General features: G+C 41.7%; 2 protein-coding genes across 7 annotated transcripts in view; both read left to right on the forward strand.

Annotated features, from left to right (window-relative positions):
• The first annotated feature begins 2,485 nt into the window (after positions 1 to 2,485).
• MEIKIN (meiotic kinetochore factor) lies at positions 2,486 to 16,009 on the forward strand. Of its 5 annotated transcripts, none has more exons than XM_084215679.1 (14): positions 2,486 to 2,837; positions 4,273 to 4,360; positions 4,583 to 4,661; positions 5,650 to 5,710; positions 6,343 to 6,483; positions 6,920 to 7,039; positions 7,295 to 7,334; positions 8,539 to 8,600; positions 9,385 to 9,479; positions 9,829 to 10,002; positions 10,343 to 10,423; positions 10,930 to 11,085; positions 11,371 to 11,494; positions 12,845 to 16,007. In XM_084215679.1, exons 1-14 carry the CDS (start codon positions 2,588 to 2,590, stop codon positions 12,889 to 12,891), a joined length of 1,518 nt encoding a protein of 505 aa, XP_084071805.1. In that variant the 5' UTR covers positions 2,486 to 2,587; the 3' UTR covers positions 12,892 to 16,007. The 5 variants fall into 5 exon arrangements, with proteins under 5 accessions (XP_084071805.1, XP_084071806.1, XP_084071808.1 ...); XM_084215680.1 differs by having other exon boundaries at positions 6,944 to 7,039; positions 12,845 to 16,002; XM_084215682.1 differs by lacking the exon at positions 10,930 to 11,085 and having other exon boundaries at positions 12,845 to 16,009.
• Positions 16,010 to 16,857: 848 nt separating this feature from the next.
• The window catches only part of FNIP1 (folliculin interacting protein 1), a 64,662-nt gene continuing 60,576 nt past the window's right edge, over positions 16,858 to 20,943 (forward strand). For both annotated transcript variants that reach the window (XM_084216057.1, XM_084216059.1), the window contains exon 1: positions 16,858 to 17,056. In XM_084216057.1, the coding sequence (XP_084072183.1) occupies positions 16,968 to 17,056 (89 nt within the window). In that variant the 5' untranslated portion in view covers positions 16,858 to 16,967. The remainder of the gene's footprint in view (positions 17,057 to 20,943) is intronic.

The following is a 20,943-nucleotide window of genomic DNA, read 5'->3' on the forward strand; positions in this document are numbered from 1 at the left end:
GCCAAATATATGAACACCAAAAGAATAAGAAAGTAAAAATGCAGACTTGGCCACACTTGGATGATGTAAAATCTGAGTTGGTTTTTGTCACACCAAAAGTGTGAATGCTTTCAGAACTTGTGAAAAATTATATAAATAAACTAAAAGCTCTCTTTTATACTTGTATAATCAGATTTTCCTCTGCAGATCACTCTCTAGCCACAATCATAAGGATGTAAGAGGTTAACACCTGAAAAAGAGACATGCATAAGGCATGAGCTAGGCTCAATCCTGCTTCTCTTCAAATTCCAGGAATATTTATTTTATATTGAGCTGTCTTAAACTGAAACACTTCTTGTGACCACCAAGGAAAAATCCCCAGGGCTGTCCAATAACCAGTTTGGTTTTGGTTTTTTGTTTTTACCTTAAGATAACTATTACAAAATTAGTTTCTATTATTCATCTTAAAAGGTGGAAACTCTTTTTGCAGTCAGTTTTACAGTTGCAGTACTGCATTCTTGGTTCTTCCTGGCCCTGGTGCTATGCCTATGGAATCACTGAATGTCTTATATATAAAAAACCATAATAAAATACATTTTTCAGGAAGAGGCTCTTGCTTAGTTATATATTTTGTATGTTCTTTGCTTGATATATTGCACAGAGAAAAAATCTGTTCTGCCAAAATGCACAAAGTGTGAGCAGAAACCAGACCAGAGTCTTTAACCCCATGGGGGCGGGGAATATATGGAATAATTCTGTCCTGAAAGGCACATTTGCAAGTTAAAATGCTTGATTTACATCAGGTGAGAGAGGGTGAATTTTTATTGATAAAATACCATTTTGCAATCTGTTAGTCAGTATCTGTCAGCAACAGTAAAGTCCAGTCTCATTGTTGCCATGAATGTAAAATTCTCATGTGTAACAAAATAATCTGACCTTAAACTCTGGAATGAAAAAAATTAATTTAGATTTTTTTTTTTTAGTTTTACATGTGTTAAAAGCACAAACTGCTGATTTATATGTAAATAAATGCTGCAAGATGAATGTAAAATGGGAAAGAATATACTATTTTTGCATGGTAATAGGTGACTTAAAGACCTCTTGATGCCTTAGAAAAAATTGAAAAAGAATTTTATTTAGAGGCAATTCTATTGGCTTGTCTTTTGTATATTTAGTTCACTTTGGTATTCTCGGGGTGGGGGGGGGAAGGAAATCAGAATTAATCATTGTTTCTTCTTGGAATTGGTGTTCTTCTATATTTTACACATTTGGTGGTTTCTATAACCACCTTTGCACCTGTGAAACAATGAAGCTTTTCAGAGAAGAAATCTGGATGCCCGTAGGCCAGAAGTGAAAAAGTTTTAAATCCCTTGAATTCTTCCAAAGAAAACTGTTTTCTGAGGCATCTGGAGTCCCTTTAAGCCCTTCATTTCAGCTTTTTGTTATGTATTTTAGCAAAGTAAAGCAGCCAACAAATGAGGCGTTTTGGTAAGTGTTGCCTATTGTATTTTCAACTGAAAGTGAAGGGGGGTAAAATTTAACATATACATTTGTGTAAAAAAAAAAATCCTAAGTTATTAAAAAATTTTCAGTTTTGGTATAGCATGTATATCAAAGAGTCATCTATGGAAACTTTTGTAAAGAACTAAATTTTCACCTTTCTCAAAACTGCTCATAAGATTTTCTCGTGGACTGACATAAAATAAAAGCTCTTTTATGAAATCTGTTGTTCCTCCAGCACTTTGTCCTCACCATTGGTATGAAGTCATTCAGAATGTGTGGCTAAACTAGACGTGTTGTAAAAATAAGAAATTATGTAAAATAACGACCAAAACCATATTGGGACATGAGATTGATTTTAGCAATCTCCTATGAAAACTAATTGTTGCAAAGTTCTCTGAAGATGCAGAAGTCTTTCTGTAATTGTTTCGATTTTAATTTTAAATCAATAATAATATAACCACATGTATATGCTTGTTTAATATGAATTGCAATTGGGAATGCATAGTATTTTTTCAGATTGTGTCTAAACCAATAAAGTTTCAAAGCATATGGGCTCTATTCCGCTTTTTGTGTTCACTTTTGTGTCCTTTCACTTGGAAATCCAGAAAGGCCTGGAGTGCCCAGGGCCAGGCAGGATGGGGCTGGGAACATCCTGGTGCGGCAGAAAGGGGGGAAGGGGATTATACCTGGGGTCCCTTTAACCCGAACCATTCTGATTCGATACGCTCTGTTTTTTCAGGTAACGATGCAACGAGATTTCCTCCTCCCTACAACCTGAAGCTGAAACGCGGGGTCGGAACAATACAGGGATTATCACACACACACCATTTATTGACCATTTATTGCGGGTGTTTTTCCCTGCGAGGGCGGCGAGGCGCTGGCACAGGGACGGCCGAGGCCCGGAGCCGCCGGGCTCGCTGAAGTGTCCCGAGTCCCGTGTCCGGTGTCCCGTGTCCCGAGTCCGGTGTCCCGTGTCCGGTGTCCCGTGTCCCGAGTCCCGTCTCCGGTGTCCCGTGTCCCGTGTCCCGTGTCCCGCGCCCCTGCCCACAGCGCCTCCCTCACGAGCGCCGCTCCCTCAAACAGGCCGCGCGCCGCCGCCCCGCGCATGCGGCCTGGGGCGGTGGGCGCTGCGCCGCCGGAGGCGCCGCGGGCGGCGGAGGCTGTGGCGGCCGGGGTTGCCATGGAGCGGGAGCGCCGAGTCCGCGCTCCCTGCGCCGGGAAGGCACCGCGGAAGAAGCGCCGCTCGTCCCCTCTACCGGGGGCGGCCGCTCTCCCGGGCAGCCGGGCCGGCGGCTCCCAGATGTGCCGGCGGCGCCTGTTCGGGGCCGCGGGGCCTCGCGGGCCCGAGCCCGCCTGTAAGCGCCTCCCCGGGGCGGCGGCGGGGCTTGGGGTGCAGGAGGCCGGGCCCGTACCGGCGGGAAAGGGTGGGGGGGGGAAAGTACCTGCGCTGTGCTTTGCGCGGTGTGTTCTCATGGGTAAAGATGCTGGGCAGGGTAATGAGGCCAAGATTTTTACCAGCAGCGTCCTCGGTGGCCCTCAAAGGTTTGTTCCTCGCACAGGTACCTAGTGCAGCGGCTCCTGTGTGAGGCTGGGAGGTGATTTCTTGTTATCCATGTCCCTCGCCGCTTGGAGAAAGCAGAGTGCTCTTCTGGAAACAGGAGTGTTACTTCTATTTTAGCTGCTCGTTAGCAATGGGAAGGATTTTTCCTTCTGTGAAGTGCCTCCCCTCCATTTAATCGAGTTGGAAGGGAGCATCGAGAAATGGCAAGACAAAAGCCTTACTTACCTTTGAGAGAATATTTTAAGAATTGCTTGAAGTCGTTACTCCAAAGGAGCTGCCTCGTTGTTGATCGCAGTGCAGCAGATACCAAGCTAAGCATTTGAGACCTGTTATGAAAAAAGGGAATGGATAGGAATCAAGTGAAGCCTGACAGACTATGGGGAACCACCAGCGCGGGAAGTCTTGATCTTAGGCTGATCTCAGTAATTTAAAAGGAAAGCTTTGCTGTGAGAGGGTACGGCAAACATTTGTTATTGCCTTGTTCCTGCTCTGCTGGCTCCTGCTCTTGTATGTATTTAGTACTCCTGCGCAGGGGACTGGGTGCAACCAGCTGCCTGGAGGTCTTCCATATGCTTGAAAAAAAAAAAGGAAGGAAAAGGATGAGTCCTGTCCATATATCATCCTGTCCTGAATTCCCAGGAAGCTTCAGCCTAAGGGCTCTGTGTGGCCCTGGGGAAATGCAGTGACTCAGACCCAGGTTTTAGTGTGGGTATGGACACTCCTTTGCAGTCATAAAAGTGTAACTCTAGAAAGTTTGGCTGTTTCTAGCTCTTAGATAATGAAAACAAAGCACAAAGCTAAATTACTCAAAAAATTAGTTTTAGGATAACAAAATATGTCTCTGAAATTTGGTGGTTACTGATTGATTGGGTTGTTAATGCCATTTGGGATTATATACAGTGAGGACCAGTTTATGCAGAAATCCTTGATAGTCCTAAGAAACACCATTTAAAACTGATTTTTACTCAGAATACTTTGAATCAAGGTAAAGGTTGCTTCCAAGATGGTGGGGTTTTTTTCCTTTTAATCAACAGGTTTCTAAAACATGAGAAGTATTTCTTTAAATCTGCTTTTTGCTTTTTCTTGATGTACTGCTGAAGAAAGCAAATTCAGATTTTACAGTGTTTGTGATAATAAGGTCAAAAAGTGTTATGAGTGTAGAAGGTGGAAACAGTTAAATTAGAAATAATAATCTAAATTCTAATGTTGAAATTATTATTATTCTCTAGACCTGAAGAAAAAGTCCAGTGGGAAAAGCTTGGCAAAGATTAAAGAAAATGTTGAATATACTGAAGAGAGCTCTTCATGCAACCAAAGGTCAGCTAGAACTCCTTCAAACACACTATTGTTACGACTTGCTAATAAATGATATTGTTTTGTTTTGTGAGATGGCAGTTGGAGCAATGCACTCTGAATTTTCAGTGCACTGAAGTTTGTCAAATTATTTATTGACACCCCATAAAGACATTTTGCAGTTGTTGTTTTTGTCTAAAGCAGTGTAGCTCTGTGATTGAACTTGGTCCTGTTCTTCAACCGCAGCAATCAAGTGACTGGAGGCGAAACAACAGACTTCAAGATAAAAGAAAAGGAACCAGAAGAAAGCAGTGTACCACTGAAGGTGAGAATGCTGTCTTGCTTTTTATCTACTAGTGATGGAGGCTTAATCAGAGAAATGTGACACATTAAATTCTTGTATTCAGGTAAAATTTCCTATGAGTTATGTCTGAGTGAGCCCAGACATTTTTCAGGCTGAACTTGGTCCTGTATTTTGGATTACATTTTATGTGTCTTTGGCCAGAATAAAAGATGCTGGAACTACTGGTAGCATGAGAAAACATCAATACTAATTATCTTGGATGAGGAAAGGCTGTAGGATTGTGTTCTGTGGAAGAGAACTCAGTAGATTGTGATTCCAGAGAATTGCTCACTTCTAAGTCAGGCACAGACCTTTGACATGTCACTGATGCTCTTTCTTGTGGTATTAAAACTGGAACAAAATGATTGGAGGTGATGGTGCAGAAGTGTTACAGGACAGTTAATACTACAATGGCAAGAGAATAGTGAACCAGATGTTTTTGAACTGAAATCTGCTGCAGCAAAGAGCACAGGTGATACTGGTATAGAGCTATTTTTCTTTAAAATGTTAGCTCTTCTGTAGAGTTTACCAATTATTTACATTTTCTACAAAATGCCTAGTTTTGTACAACCTACTGCCTACACATTGTAGATGTTTGTATTTACAGAAATGGTGTAGGATTCTGAAAGTGAGGTGTTTGAAAAAAAATCAAAAGACTGTGAAGATTATTACTCTACCTCTGTTGTGCCTAAATTCAGTTCATGTCAGTATGCCTTCAGTGGCAGTCTCATCCTGCATAGATTGCAGGATCAAGTGGTGGGATATTTGTCATGAATTTTAGAGCTGTAAGTTTGCAGATTTGTTAATGTACATGAAAAATCCTGCTACAAATTACACTGTGAATAGCAGGTTTAAGTGGTGAAGTACCAGATGCTAATGTAGATGATGCTAATGTATGATGATATTTGAATGCCTTTCTATGTCTGCATTCAGTTTTCTTAGGTTGTTTGTATCGGTCTTTTAATTTTAGAATTTCCAAAAAATCAACTTTGAAAATAAAGGAAGTTTGAAAAATGCTGAAGTGACTTCAAGTGAGTATAATGGCTATACATTATATTATTAAATACATTTAATACTGATAATAAACTAAATGTAAAATTCCTGATATAATTTTATTTATTTTAAAGTACTGGTCATGTACTGTGCTGTTGTTGTACAGGTTCTGAATGTGTGATATTAGAAAGTGAAGGCTCTGATACCGCTGGCTGCACTTCTGCCTCTTACTGCAGCCTGTGGCTGGACTCACATGAATTGGTTGTAGGCAGCACAGACAGACCCACAGCACCTGAGACAGTCTTGAGCCCAGCCTGCTGCAAACCACATGATCTTGGTTTTATCATTGACACAGCCAGCTGTGGACATGAGTTCTTCAGTTTACTCAAACCTGCATTCCTAAAAGCTTGTGATGTACTTAAGATTTGCCTTAGCAGAGGCTATATTTTTCAGCTATGTCTTGTGAGCCTTGGGCAATGAAGGTATCTTCTCTTGGCTTATGGGAGTGTATGGAAATAAACTAAGGATGCCCTTTACTGTATTATGACTTATTATATGATGAGTGACAATATTTAGCTCATTACAATAATGAAACTCAGATAAGGAAATTCTGATGGTTTGTATAAGATGATAGATTTTTTTTAGCCACATTTTTTGTCTCTTTCTCTAGGTACAGAAATTACTCTTCCCACAGGTGTTTCCACCTTTCTCATAGAGTGTTTAGATGAAGATGCAGCTGCAGATTTTAGCACTGCTAGCGACAGCCTGAAAACTTACTCATCCCCTGAAACATTCAGAGATGATGATTTGGGTGAGACTTTTGGGTGACTTTTTTTCAGTTTTTTTTGATGTAGGAAATGTGGAGATACTGTCTACAACAGAAAGACTAGTGGCCTCCCTTTCTGTGACTCACCAAGTCACATCTTTGCTAGAAACTTGTGTTTAACGTGGAATTAGTGTATCTGTCCTCTAATCTGGTGTGAATCAGGTCCTTATGTAATTGGAATCCTACTTTAAACCTGAAGTATTCACTGTTGACACAAGCTGTTTCTTGGGAATGACCCACAAATGTGTGTTCAGTCAAATTCCTTCCAAACTTTTCTGCAGCTGTTTGAGCCAAGACAGTGCTTTAATTTTGCTTTTTTAGTTCCTGGCTTGCAATTGTGATTGCTTTCAGTTTGGTCACAAATTTAATAACTCAATGAATTTTAGCATAAGAAATCTGCACTTATATTTTTTATGTCCAGAAAGATGCAATTTTTACTCTGTAGACCTTGGCAAGTACAAGAACTCTACTCTCCTGGACTCCAGCAAAGCGGTGACCATTGATAAGATACCACAGATGTCAAATCTTTCAGCAATATTAGGTAATTCTTTTCTACAATACTTCAGGAGGTAAACATAAACAAATTTCACTCTGGTGTGAGGAACCTGTATAAAATATGTAATGATCATTTTATGTAAGGTCTGTTAACATAATGGAGAGCAGCTCCCTGCTAGCGGTTTGTGTTTGCTTCTAATATTGTGCTTTATAAGCTAGTTTGCACTAAAAAATTGTCTGGTCTAAGCTGGCATAGCTTTTTCATTTAAAGTTTAGCTTTCATGTTTTGGGTTTTTTTTAGAACCTGTACCAAACGATCTTCCAGACCGATGCACTAAAAGGTAATTGCTACAGCAGACTCTGATGCACCTAAATGTTCAGACTTTTCTCTTTTGAGAGGTACTTAAAAGAAAGGCCAGTACAAATACACCTCTGCTCATGCAGACTCTTCTGTGGAGTTTCAGCTACCTGTGTTGTCACTAACTTTGATATTGGTGGAATTTGAAACTGGTCAGGGAAGAGTTTGCCTTACAGATTTCTAGTTTCGCCTTGCAGCTGTAGGGAAGTCAATGTAAGGGAACTCAGTGAAGGATTTTAGGAAGGAGATGGCATTTATTTACAAAATCCCTAAATAAGTTGCTTTTATGCAATTGTGCTAATTCTGTCAGATTTCATTCAGTCACAGCAAGAGGGGTGTGCTCAGGTGGTCTGGCCAGGCTTGTCTGTGCAGCAGACTGTGAAGAGTACCTGTTGTCAAGTCTTCATTAAGTCTGACATTCTGTGCTTGCCCAGAGAAAAATCAGTTTTTAGGCAGGTCTTTAATGTTCTGTAGGAATCATCAGCTTACATGGGGAGCAGCCTTTGCTTTGGAATCCACTTGACTGTATAGTATAATCTTAGGCCAGGTTACTGCCTGTTGATAGTGTTTCCTTACTCAGAATGTGTGTGTGTGCTGTGCTGGCATCCTGTTGACATCCTCCTGTTGTTGGGTGCTGGGTTTCCTCTGACAAGTTGTCTGTGGTGAGGTTTTATCACAGGGAAGGGTCTTCTATGCTTGGCTTTGTCACAGAGCTGCCTTCAGGTCCTGACACAGAAACCTGAGGAACATGAGTGTTCTTCTGGGAACAGCATAATTTCTTTTAACCCGTGTGCTTCTCCTTCCAGTCTTATATGCAGACATTTCCCTTCATAACACATATCAATCTTACTGTTACAGATCTCTACACAATTGATTCTGAATTTTCTTGCAAATGTAATTTCTCCTGCATCCTCCTTAAATGTGTTCTGTCCTAGAAAGCTGAAGTGCTGAGTATTTAGTGAATCTTCTGTGGGTCTTGAATTGCAGAAGTCGTCAGGATAGATGTGTGACTTGATAAACTATCAAATAACTGTAAAGGGTGATCAAGCAACTCCTTAACAATATTTTTTAAAATAAGATTTATCCTGTTTCACTCAACCTATATTTTCCTAGGATTTTCTTATTAATAGGTTTTTTTAATGTTAACGTTCATTCAGAATAGTTCTTTTCTTTTTCTCCTCCTCTAGAAAGAGACCATCAAGTTGCTATAACAGTTCTTCAGCATCAAGCATTTCAGCTACGCTGGCAGGTAAAATATGACCTGAAGCAGTTGTACTAGCTGTGAGAACAGAATATTCTACCCAAACTTAAATGGTTGCACAGTATCTAAACCAGGTTTCTACTGTGTCATTTGTCTTCCAGCACAGACTAAACTCAGTTGTATCTAGAAGGGAAAGTGTAAATTGAAAAATCGTCCCAGCAAATAAGACTTTGTTCTAATTAATGTGTTAGGAGAAGAAAACAAAAACAACCAACCAACTAAAGTCTCAAACCCTGCGTTTTTCCATTTAATCACCCATGATGCTCAGTGAAAATTGACATTTCTTATTTACCTTACTCAGGAGCACAACTGTTTGTGCCATGCTCTTTACTTCAGCTTATTTCATGTCAGCTTCACAAATACATTGCGTCCCTGATGTAACTGTAGTTCTGATCTGTGATCAGTACAATTCTGTCTGCAGCCCGGGTACCACATAATTTCCCCCTGCTTAATTTGGAGGGTAATAGCATCAGAAGTTGCCACTGGTAAAGACTGCTGTGATTATGTGGGTCTCTGGTCCCACAGTATTTCCCCAGCTGTAAATAGCCAGGTGAACATTTTAATAAGCAGCCTTGGGTACGGAATGGGAGAGGAGTAAAGCAGTCCTGATGGTGGGGAGAAGGAGACAAGGATTATATTGGAGGGAAGAATTGTGTTTACAGGAGTGGCTTTGGAATTCCTCTTTAAAAACCATCCTGTAAGACATGGGGTGGAGAGTAGCTGTAGTAGTCTTTGTCTCGAAGTTAATTAATGTGTTGGAAATCTGTCACAGGAAAAAAACTCTGTAAAATAACAGCTGCAAGAGAGAGAACTCCAGACCTAAAAAGCGGTATGCGCTGTTCTTCACCGTTAGGACCGGAAAGCAAGGTGAAAGATCTTAATAAAAAATCAGCAAGGTTGTAGCACAAATGACTTCCTCCTTGTATGGATGGAAAACTCCACCTAGAGGAATAGTAGTTCTTGCTACACTTGTAAAGTGGTGTTTGCAGCCAGGGCAGAGTGAAGATGTAGCTTGCCTCTCCCTCTCGAGAGAGCAATAATCATGATGTCCCCAAGCTCACTGTTTTTCAGACTGCCTGTGTCAGTAGTACTGAAATGGGTTGTCTAGAGCTTGACTATGACAAGGGGACTCTTTTTTTAGTGGCTCTACCAGGCTTTTTTACCAGGTTATAGAGATTCACTTTGTAACACCAAATCTAATTGTTTTACTATTTAGTATGATAATCGAACAGCCAAAGCCAAAAGGCTGAAGAAAAAAGAAAGCAGTTTTAATCCCTTTGAAGAAGGTTCATCATCGTTTAGGCAGCTTGATGCCCCAGAAAACACGTCAGCCCAACCAGAGGGGTTGACAGCAGAAGTTCTGCCAACCAAACCCACAGATGCTGTGGTGGTAAGTGTTCCCATTGTGCCCCACTGATTAACACTGGCATGGAAAATGGAAATGGGCGTTGTGAATCTTGACTGAAGTTACAATTAAACAGGAGAAGTACCAGGAAGTGCCACATCTGAAATATGTGAGTTGCAGTAAACTAATTCTTCATCTTAATTTTGGAGAGCATAAGACCAAAAAATAACCCTGAATGACAGGAATTCAGGACTTAAATCTGAAGAACTAGTAGTCATTCTAAATGGAATTCTCAAGTATTGTGTATTAGGAGAATACTGTAAGAGTAGTAATAAACAGCCAAGACTTTGAAACTGATACTGAGTTCTTCTCTGCTTTTGTTTAGCAAATGACTTCCACCATGCTAATCATGGAGGGAAATAAAATCCTAAAAAATCCTGGTAATGCTCAGCCTCTACAGCTAGATGTGAGTGCCTATCTGGTTTTTTTTTTGGTTTTTTTTGAATGATTAAAACCAAAGAAATCATTCCTTGTTCCTTGTGGCACATTCCATTTTTGTCTATATTTATGTTACATTGCAAATTGCACAACAAAATTTTAATTCTGGACACTTAAAAACCCAAACAACTCAAGCTAGGAATTTGTTTTCTATTTTTATAAATGTAATGTAAAACCAGCACTAGTATCCTTATTTGCATAAACGCTTTGATTCAAAATTGATATTTAAATGCCAGTTTGAATTCTTTGCCTGTACAGGTAGTACAGTACTGCTACTTGTCTCTATACTTGAGCTAGTGCATACTAGATTAATAAATAGGGAACATTAGGGTCTTGGTAAATCCCTAAATAATTTTTACTTAAGCAATAGAATATCTTCTGCGTGAGCCAACAAGCATTAGCCAATCTGAATTGTTGTCTGTTATTTAACTGGGCAGTTATTCCTGTACATTTTGTATTTTTATGGAACTGTAGCTTAGCCTGTCGCCAGTGTGTAAAGCCTCACCTGGGGAAGACCTGTTCCTGAATACCACAGGTCCATTTGTTAACTCAGATGAAATTGTTCCTGCATCTCTGAGCTCAGAAAAAGAAATGAGTCCTCAAAGTCCAGAAGAAAAGAATATTTTAAAGGTCCTGATTTTATTGTACTTCTTAAATCCAGTTTTGTCATGCTAGTTTCTACTGTACGTATATTTAATCTTACAGTATCAAAACTGCTAAAGAGAATGTTTAAAGCTTTAAAGCTTTTTATCACCCTTTCCAATAGCGTGTTGAATATACACAAGTAGTCTTAAATGTTTCCTAGTGACATGCCTTGAAATCTGCATGTAATCTCTAATTTCCCTAGAAGAAAGCTAAAAGAACATTTCTTCAGTGGGACTAGTTGTGTGAATGAAACGTCATTAATCTTTTCAGCCTCTGTGTGACAGACGAGAGATCTGCTCCATCGTTAGAATGTCACCAGACCCGAGGCCTTCCCGGCTGCAGCAAGTTCCAGTTAACTCCAAAAAGTTCTGCCTTCCCAAAAGAGTGCCTGAAGGTAAAGTGGTATAGACTTGGTTCTATACTCCTGTTTATATAGTACATATGGTATATATATACTGTGCCAGGTGCTGCCTGGTTAGTTGAGTGTTTAAGGGTTGTTGGGCTTTTTCTTAAAGTCTGAATATTTGGAAAAATCACAAGGCTAAAAAGAGGGAAAGATGCAGAAAACTTCAACTCTCTGGCTTAATAGTGTTCATGTGTAACAGTACTTTATTAAAATTGCATTAATGTTTTCTCCTCCAAGGATCTTTAACATAGGAATTAATACAATCATAGGCTACTTCAGAATTAAGGCCTTACTACTATTCTGTGCTTTATTTCTAGGTAGAGTAAGCCTGAGTTGAACTTTGGTATTCACTACCACCCCTCCACCAAAGTAGTTCAAGTTATCAGTAATGTTTTTCTTCAAAAATTACCAGTTTCTCATAAGGTTTCTGTTCTTTTTTCCCGTAATCCTTAACATAGGGAAAGCTCCTTTATTCACTTCCTTGGTTTTTCTTGAACAAAAATGAGAACTGTGAACAAAACTATCTCATCAATTAACACAGAGGTAAAAGCCTCTCCCTTTGCCATCTCTCATGAAGTTTCTTGGTGTACCACTGGATGGCACGTGTCTTCCAAAGTTTAAAGTAATTTTTCTCCACGTTTCCTGCAAGTTGTGTGTCATTTATTCTGTTTTAGTTCAATACTGCCACACTTCATACTGCTTAATGTGGCAGCTTTGGAAAATACTGAGTACACAAAAATTTCCATTTACACTCTCTTAGGTCCAAATGTCTTCCTACTTTATTACCAGTTATATGTAGCACCTAGAATGCAGGGGAGTGCTTCTAAGTGTGTGTGTATGTATTAATTATGTATTAATTAATGACACTCATCTGACGCTTCTGTACAGATCAAAGAACTGGGACTATGCTAGCTCATGTGCCCATGCAAGTTGTGGTAATACAGAACACAGGTTGTACTTGGTGGGCAAGTGAATCAGAAATCAGCAAGTAGTGCTGTCAGAGCAAAAGTTTAGTTTTCTTACTCCTTTTCTAGAGGGACCTGGTATCAGGAATAAGACCCCACTGTGGTGAGGGGTTTATGCTGGATGTTTTATTCTCTGCTTAAGGAGTCTTTCAGATGATGCTGGTATCCATTAGGAATGTACATATACTCAAAATCATCGTTCTCTTCTCACTGGTAAATGAGACCTGCAAGATCCAGATTCTTCCAGACAAATCCTAGCATTGGATATATCTAGTGAACATCTGAACAGCTGGTCAGATCATTGAGCTTTCTTTTACATGTGAGAATATACCACTTTATTGATAATTATTTATCACTTTTTTTTTTCTCCCAGATACTATAACAAGTACCAAAAATTGGATCTACTGTAAACAGAGATGAGATTTTTGGCTCTCAACAGGAGTTAACAGAAGAAATTACCATCTTGCTGCTGTGACAGGGTGGTAAAACAGAACTCCTAACTAGTAAATAATGGTTGTATGTTGTTTGAAATTTAATATTACATGTTTCAGTAAGCTAGTAAATTCTCAAATACTTTATATTAAATTATTTTGTACAGCAGCTAGATCCTGTTCTGGGCATTATTCTGTAAGGATTCCATAAAGATGATTCTTCAGTTTGTTTAGATTTTTAAAAAGTTTGACTGAAGAACAGCAGACCAAATTCCTTCCTATTCTTTTAATAGAATTACTTTTAGCTCTCTCTCTGCCAAGGTTTGTAGTTTTCTCTAGCAGCATTAACATCTAAAGATGGGACCTCTATTTAAGTGTTAACATTGACTATGAAGGTAACTGCATGTCCTGGGAGTGGCCATGAAAGCATTCATGTACTCTTGGAGACCCAGAAGCCAATAGTATGCCACCATTAAACTCCTTGAATGCTTAGGTCTGCAGAACTTTGGAGGTACAGGACTGTGAGTTCTGTGACTACAGGTCATCTTCACCCCATCATCACTGAGAATTGGCTCGTAATGATCAGCACTGTCACCATTCTGGGCACATCCACTACCCATCCACTGCTATCTCAGTCCTTCCTGCTTCATCTCAGGTATTTTGTAATATCACATCTCTCAGTCATTGTTTCTTGTAGTGGCTTCAGACTTAGAGAAAGTAAATGCCTTACATGAACACAATGGTGGGGAAAACCCTTTTATATCTAAACTGTTTTGAAGAGATGGATATTGACATTCTGGATTTTCAGGTTTCTGTTCACACTGTATCCACATAAGTCAATTTCCCAGTGCTTCCAGTTCAGGTTGTGGATTGTTAATTCATAAATGTTGTACTCAGTGTGCTGAATGTCTCAGAAAACACTGTCAAGAACAATTTTTTTCTACTTGAATTCATTGCATTGAAGTAATTTGGACCCCTAGAGTGTTCTCACTACAATATCCTTTACTCAGACTTTATCTGGACAAAAAGGAAGTTTTTCAATGTTTCAAAATGCTAGTATGGCTTTCAAAAGTTTGAGTTTGTTTCCCAGTGTTACCACCCTGGAAAATAGTTCTGTATTTTGTAAAAGAGCATTAAAAGAAGGCATACAAAATCCACAACTGTAGTTTGACTGCATTTGAAAATACCTGTAAAAGTTCAAACCCTGATCTTTTCTCCATTGCTCTGGGGTAGAAGGAAGTGCAAATAATTGCTGTTGGATTGTCTGTGAACAAGTATTATATAAACATTCTGAATGGCTCAAGGTTAAAAATTATGCCATTAAGCTATTTTTTTTAAAGCTTTAATAGAACGAGTTCTGCCAATAACTCCTTGGAGTCCTGTCGGGTATGCTTTTAATTATCAATATCCTTGTTCTTGTAAACACTAAGTCACTAGTAATTATGCAAGAATATGGAGCCCCTAGGAGACAGAGGTGAGCTCCTTGATGCAGCTTTAAGCAAAATTGAAAATTACATATTTAGTAAGTTTACTTGAATAATCATCGTAATGCTTATGATGATTATTCAAGTAAAGGATGGTCCACAATAAAGATATGTTTATTGTAAGGGTATTCTGGAAGTTATAGGAAAAAACACTTATTTTGCCCCAGGCCATTTGATAGTGTTACACAAAGAGACTAATACTGGCAAACTAATTGGAAAGTACAAGAGAGGAAAACATGGTCTGTAACTGTGGAATTGGCTGTAGTAGACTGAATATTGCTGGGGGTTGTCTTTGTTTTTCTTGATGTGATGAGGCTGTATGTATAGGAGGACAGAAATATCATGAACCACAATCTCTTGTCCTTCCCTTCAGTTAGGAAAGCACTGCTTCTTAGCAACTTTTGTCTGACTCTTAGAGAAAGTGTAATTAATTACCAGGCTATCTCTTTGCCCCAGGGAAGGAAATTCATTTTGAGGCTGCAACAATCCCTACTCTTGTTCTGCTGTTCTCAAAGGAAAGGCATTTTCCCATAGTTTGGTTTTCAGCTGAAAAATTACTACATACAATTTCATTCAGAGTGGAAACTGGCTCTTCCATATTGGTAGATAAAGGTTATGGGTCATGGCCAGTTAATGGGTAGGACTGAGGAGGTTATTTGTGCAGTGATTCAGGAAAAGAATCTGTTCAGTGTCACCAGGGCTGCTCTGTCACATCCCAGACATGATGAAGTCTTAATGGCTTGAATGGAATTGCTTCCAGCGAGTCAGTCCATGCAAGAACTCTGATAATCCTTTATCAGCAGGAATTGTGCATGGCAGATGCATGTTGAGTAAATGTATTGTACATAAATCTGTAAGAGGTTTTTCATTAACACTGTTCAGTTATTCTTGTTATCTGAAGTGCACTGTTAGGAGACTTTGACTCCAAGTACTCAGAGATGGTGGGAGATGTGTCTTGTACAGGAGCACTACAAGGGTACATGTACAGGTCAGTGGAGGGTAAAGCCCTACATGAAAATGGTTCTGGTTTGGTTCATAATCTTTAGACACAGAAGAGATGTCTGGGGCCCAGATCAAAATATGCTGAATGTACATGTAAGTTCACTTATATTTAAAAGGACTCCATCAGCTTCAATTGCAGTGCACTTGCACTTAGCTAAATCTTCATTGCTCTAAGTTGTGAAACTACTGAAAGCTGAGTTACACATCCTGGCCAAAATTCTATCATTTTGTTTTGTTCCCTGAGGACGATTTATCTTTGAGACTGTATTTATGTGCTCCTCTTGAAGCCAGGAGGCTTCCACATGGTGAAAAGATGTAAAGGTTGGTCATGTGTAAATGTGTGGCAGCCACGTGTGTCTTCTGTACAGAACAAGGGGGGAAAGATGCATCTAAACATTAATTCCTGTTTTGTGTTAGAATTGTCTACAACTTCTGGTAGATGGCAAACGAAGTTCCTACAGATGGGTGATTGTGAAGAATCATTCTGTAGATATGTTACACATGCACTAAATTATGCCTTAAAAATAATAATGCTTAATTTAATCTTACATCATACATTTTAGTTTAATTCCATTTTCCAGGGAAAGCAGATGAGTCAGTCAGTTTTGTCAGTCCTTAATTAAACTTCCTAGCAGGGCTGTATCTGAATAGTGACACATTGAAGGAGACTGTTCGCTGTTACCAGTGTTTCTATTTCACTTAAGTATTACTAATAAAGAGTTTTGTAAAAAGGCGTGGATCCTTTTGATTTTTAAAAAACCTATCACACCTTTTTTTTTTTTTTTTTTTTTTTTTAGAGTCAGTTACTGGGCTTTATGTCCTAAATACTCTTTTGTGGATGGATGTTTTACCTGTAATGATGGCTTCCTCTGCCATCAACTACACGCGTTCCACCTTCCCTGTAGGTTTTGACTCCAGTGCATCTGAGCTAAGCTGTTCTGCTACAGCTGTGGGAGAATTGCTTCTTGTACCTGGAAGGAGAGCGGGAAGGAGCTGGGTTTTCGAGGTTTGGGTTAAAAGACGTCGCCTATGTCTGGTGCAACCGTGCTGAGTCCCGAAGGCTCTGAGTACAGCCACGGGAAGGATCTGATGCCTCGATCGTGACCTCTTCTCGCCTTCCTGGGCCTCCTGCCTTTAACTTCCGTCCGAAGAAGGAAAACACAACAGCGGCGCGTTATCGCCGCCCCCGGGGCATTCCTCGGCCCTGCCCCCGGCTGCGCCCCGCCGGCAGCGACCGCTTTTCCCGCACACGCTGCGGCCGGAGGAGCGTGAAAGGCCGAGGCGGGTGAAAGGCAGGAACTCCGAACTCCCCCAGGCTCGGCTCTTCCCGCGGGCGCTGCGGGGCTCCGCTGTTCACTTGAGGCCGCCCCACGGGGCCCGCCCCGCCCGCCGGCCGGCCCCCGCTCCCTGCGTCCCTCCCTTCGCTCCCTCCTCCCCTCCTGGCAGCGCCGGGTGACTAATTTCTGTCATATGACTGTGACACCGAATGGAGCGGGGCGGGCGGAACTAGCCGCGGCGAAGGGACGGCGCTGCGCGGAGCCCAGCGCCTCGGCGGCGGGGGCAGCGGCAGCGCCCCAAAATGCCGCCCACCCTCTTCCAGAAGCTCTTCAACAAGAAGCACGGCCTGATCTCCCCGGCCAGGGACGCCCGCGACGACTGTGTCTTCAGGTAACCGGGACGGGGTCGCGCTCCTCCCATGCCCCAAACTTCTGCTCCGAGTTCTTCGCTCCCTCCGCCGCCCGGAGGACGCGGGGGCTGGCAGACCCTTCCCTGCCCCATCGGCAGCTCCTCGGCGACGTGTCCCGCTCCCCCCAGCCCCGGGGGATCCGTCCCCCGTCCTCCGCGGGAGCTCCGGGGCCACCCCGGCCGGGCCCCTCCGGCGGGCGCGGGGCGGGAGCCCCCCGGGACCGCCACGTCGGGGCCGCTGCGGTGCCTCCGCTCGGCTGCCTCCCCGCCGGGGCCGCCGCTCCCAGCGCCGGGCCGTGCCTCGCCCCCGGCCCGCGGCTGCCTCCCCTTCCCCGGCGTGTGTGAGGCCCCGCTCCCCGCGGGCCCCTCCGGGGATGCTGCGGGCCGGGGGAGGGCGGCAGGCGGCCAGGTCCCCAGGGAGCAGCCCCAGGAACGGGGAGAAAACGTGAAGTTTTGGCCAAGAGAGGAGTGGGGCTTGTAGCGAAATTCGTCACGCTCTGACCGCAGCAGCGGCGGCACTGGAGCGGCCGAGCGGGGCCAAGCTCAGCGCGGGGAGCAGGGCAGGGGCCCCAGGGCAGCCCGGGGGGCTCGCACGGGCCGGGCCGGTGCCTGTGGGGCCGGGGCGGGCAGAGGCTGCGGTCGGGTGCTCTGCGGGGCCTGGGCATCGCCCGGGGCTTCCGCGGGCTGGTTTGCTTGGAAACAGGTAGCTTTTGTGCTGTTCCACGCGTGAATAATGGTCAGGCTCGAAAGCGATGCCGTGTCTGCGTCCTGGCAAAGAGAGAACCTTCGCTATTGTTTTAAAGTGCGGTTTGCCACCTAGATGGAAATAAAATCTGCTTCATTAGTAAGAGTTACGGGCTTCTTAAAGCACTTCTAACAGTGTGGTGAAGCTCTCTCCCACTCGCTTGTGGGAAATTTACTTGAAATTTACTGCCTACAAATGATCAGCCCTTGGGTTGCTCTGTAAAGGGACATCTCTGACTGATGGGCTTAATTTTCAGTGGTGGGATACCCCTTTTAGCTGCAGTATTTAGCAGGTTACGTGGATAACAGTGTATCTGCAGTTATCTAAGCACAAGGGTTTTCAAAAAATATTGATTAGACTGTGTGAGTCCTCAAGGAGTCAAGACATGCTCCTGGACATTATCTGAAGCTCACACAACTTTTGAAGACACTGATCCATAACTGCTTTCACACCTCTCTGATACTCGCGGTGGAGTGAATCCTTTTTTTTTTTAGTGATATTTTCTAAGAAACAAAATGTTTTAATTATGTCAATGTCATCTTATTTTCCAAATCATCTTAATACTGGACCAGAGCCCTCGGTGGGGAAGGGAAGGAGTACTAGGACTGCTCTGTATAGCTGTCATGCCTTTTGCCCTGCCTTAGTGATGGGTTTTTCTAGAGACTGGTGGTTCAGGCAACAGCTGCAGTGCAGACCTGGGGCAGAAATGTGGGAATCACACCCGTGTTGAAAGAAGGAGAGTGAGTACTTGGCAAAGTCTGTGCTTTCCTTGTCACCTGTATCATTCTGTGCCAAACTGGGTCTGAAACTGATAGTGCTGTTGTATCACTTTGTGATAAGAATTGTCAACTGGTAGCTGGTGAATTTGCAGTTGGGTTTTTTTTTGGTGGACCCTCAGGTAAAATTTGCAGGGAAAGGCTGATGAGGCTCTGGGGAGGGTGGGAGATCCAGCTCTGACTTAGGAAAGCCAAGTAGTATTTTTGAAGATTAATACAGATGCTCTCTAGGCACATTACCTGATGGCTGCTTTCATTTTCCAAATGAAGCTAAGTTTATAGCTAAGATCACAACTTGTTAGGATAATCAATTCCTGGTGAAACTTTCAGATAATGCACAAAATAAGGACTGATATTTATGACAGCTGAGTCTTTGGAGACTGGAAATAAGCACTTCAGATTCTTGCTGGTTCCAGTGAACCTGAATGCAACAGCCTCATCAGTTCCATTGGGACAAGGTGATGTTTTATGGATTGATACATTATATCTTTTTACAGTCTAAATGACAGAGCATTTCCCAAATACTCTGAGCACTGTTATTTCTGTCTGTCTTCACTTTGAAAACAAAGGTCTCTTATTGAGAAGACTGTGTAGAACAACTGTAAAAATGCATAAATTCTCTTACTATATTTTGTGAATAATATGTCCTTGGAGAGAAGAGCCCAATTACTCTGGCAATGACATTACTATAGCAGAACATTTAAGGATGATTTTGCCACTCTTTTTTTTTTTTTGCTATCAATATATTTTACATTTCCATCAGGCTTATTGTGAAAATTCACCAGTTCTATTTATCTGACCTTACACTGTTTAAAAAATAATACTTTTCAGGGGAAACATTTGGTTTAGTTGTTGATTTGTTTGTGGTGGTCTTTATTTCCCCCCCCCCCCTTTTTTTTTATTTTTAATTTTTTAAAATTTCCTGCCAAGAAGCTCTCTCTGTGCTGCGGGTGTGTGAAATTTTGTGAGCCTTAGTCTAGCCAGACTCTGTAAAACCCTTTGGGACTAGGTGCTGGAGAAATTAAGAGGTTTAGTAATGGGAACAGTAGGTTAGCAACTATAAAATAACTGGCTGAGGTGCCAGTTTGCCATTTATATCATTTTTATATATATATATATATATATATATATATATGCCGTTAATTTACAGAAGAAACTTTAGGAAATCACAGTAGATCTGCTGCTTGATAGTTTTTTAGCTCTTCCATTTAATTCAGGGCAACTTGGCCCTTAGACTGAAAGCTCTTGCTGCAGCTTGACATTCACATGGTGAGCAAGAATATTCAAATTTTAGTGGTAAAATCTGTTTACAAGAAACACAGAAACACCTGCAAGTATTCTAAGAGGGAAAAATTAAGCCCTTATATTCCAAGATGTAGAGTACCTGCTGTCTACTGCAAATAATACTCATGTGAGTGGATTTTCCCTGAGGGTAATTCTTACTATAAATAGGATCTCTTGGCCATATTGTAGCATCTGGCACAGGCTGCTGCTGGTGACAGGAGAGCTCAGCCCAGGCTTGGGCTGTTACAGTTATTAGGAAAATAAAATTTCAGGTAAGCAGTTTTCTAGAATTTTATAATCAAAGCATTCCTGTTGTAAAAATACATAAAGGTGTTCACATGAGCTGTAAGCTGTATGTATCTAAAATGGAGATACACTTTAAAATAGTAAATAAATGAACCCTGTTCTAGTAAGACGGAAATAATCTTGCAAAAACTTCCTTAAATTAAGCAGAAGCAGCCATGCATTTCTGCTGTATATTATATGGGCACACAAAACATTCCACTGCACATTTACATTACTGACTGCTGCAGATAGTGGTCTTCAGCTGCTGTGTCTTTCCTGGCTTTCCAGGGATCCACTTCAGTCCTCTGGAGAAAAGGAAGCTGGTAAGTCACTGAAAACTCAACCAGCTTTTTGTTCTTCAAGATGGGCTCAGTAGATTGAGCCCAATGCTCAGTAAATTACCAAGAGGGCTGAGGCTTTATATCCTGGTCAGGATGTGTGGGCAGTATTTCCAATGGTAAATACAGCTGCAAGGACTGCAGCAGGGTTTCTGCAGGAGAGTGTGTTGGGATCCTGATTGGACCTGGGGCACTGTTAGCGTGTGGCACGAGGGAGAGGGATTGTCTTGTAACACTGAGCTATGGGACTTGTTGGGGCTCCGTGTAGGAGGGAACTCAGTGGGGATTTTTTCCGCTTCATGTATAAAGTTCAAATACTTGTTCCCTTCTGTCTCTAGACATCCTGCCTGCCTAGCTCGAGGATAGAGGGATTATTAATCAGGAGTTCTTTTTACTCTACAGCTCAATAAAAGCTTCAGTGTCTCTTTTTTTATTTTAATC

The sequence above is a fragment of the Fringilla coelebs genome (assembly GCF_963513975.1).
Source record: "Fringilla coelebs genome assembly, chromosome: 15".
NCBI classification, from domain to species: Eukaryota; Metazoa; Chordata; class Aves; order Passeriformes; family Fringillidae; genus Fringilla; species Fringilla coelebs.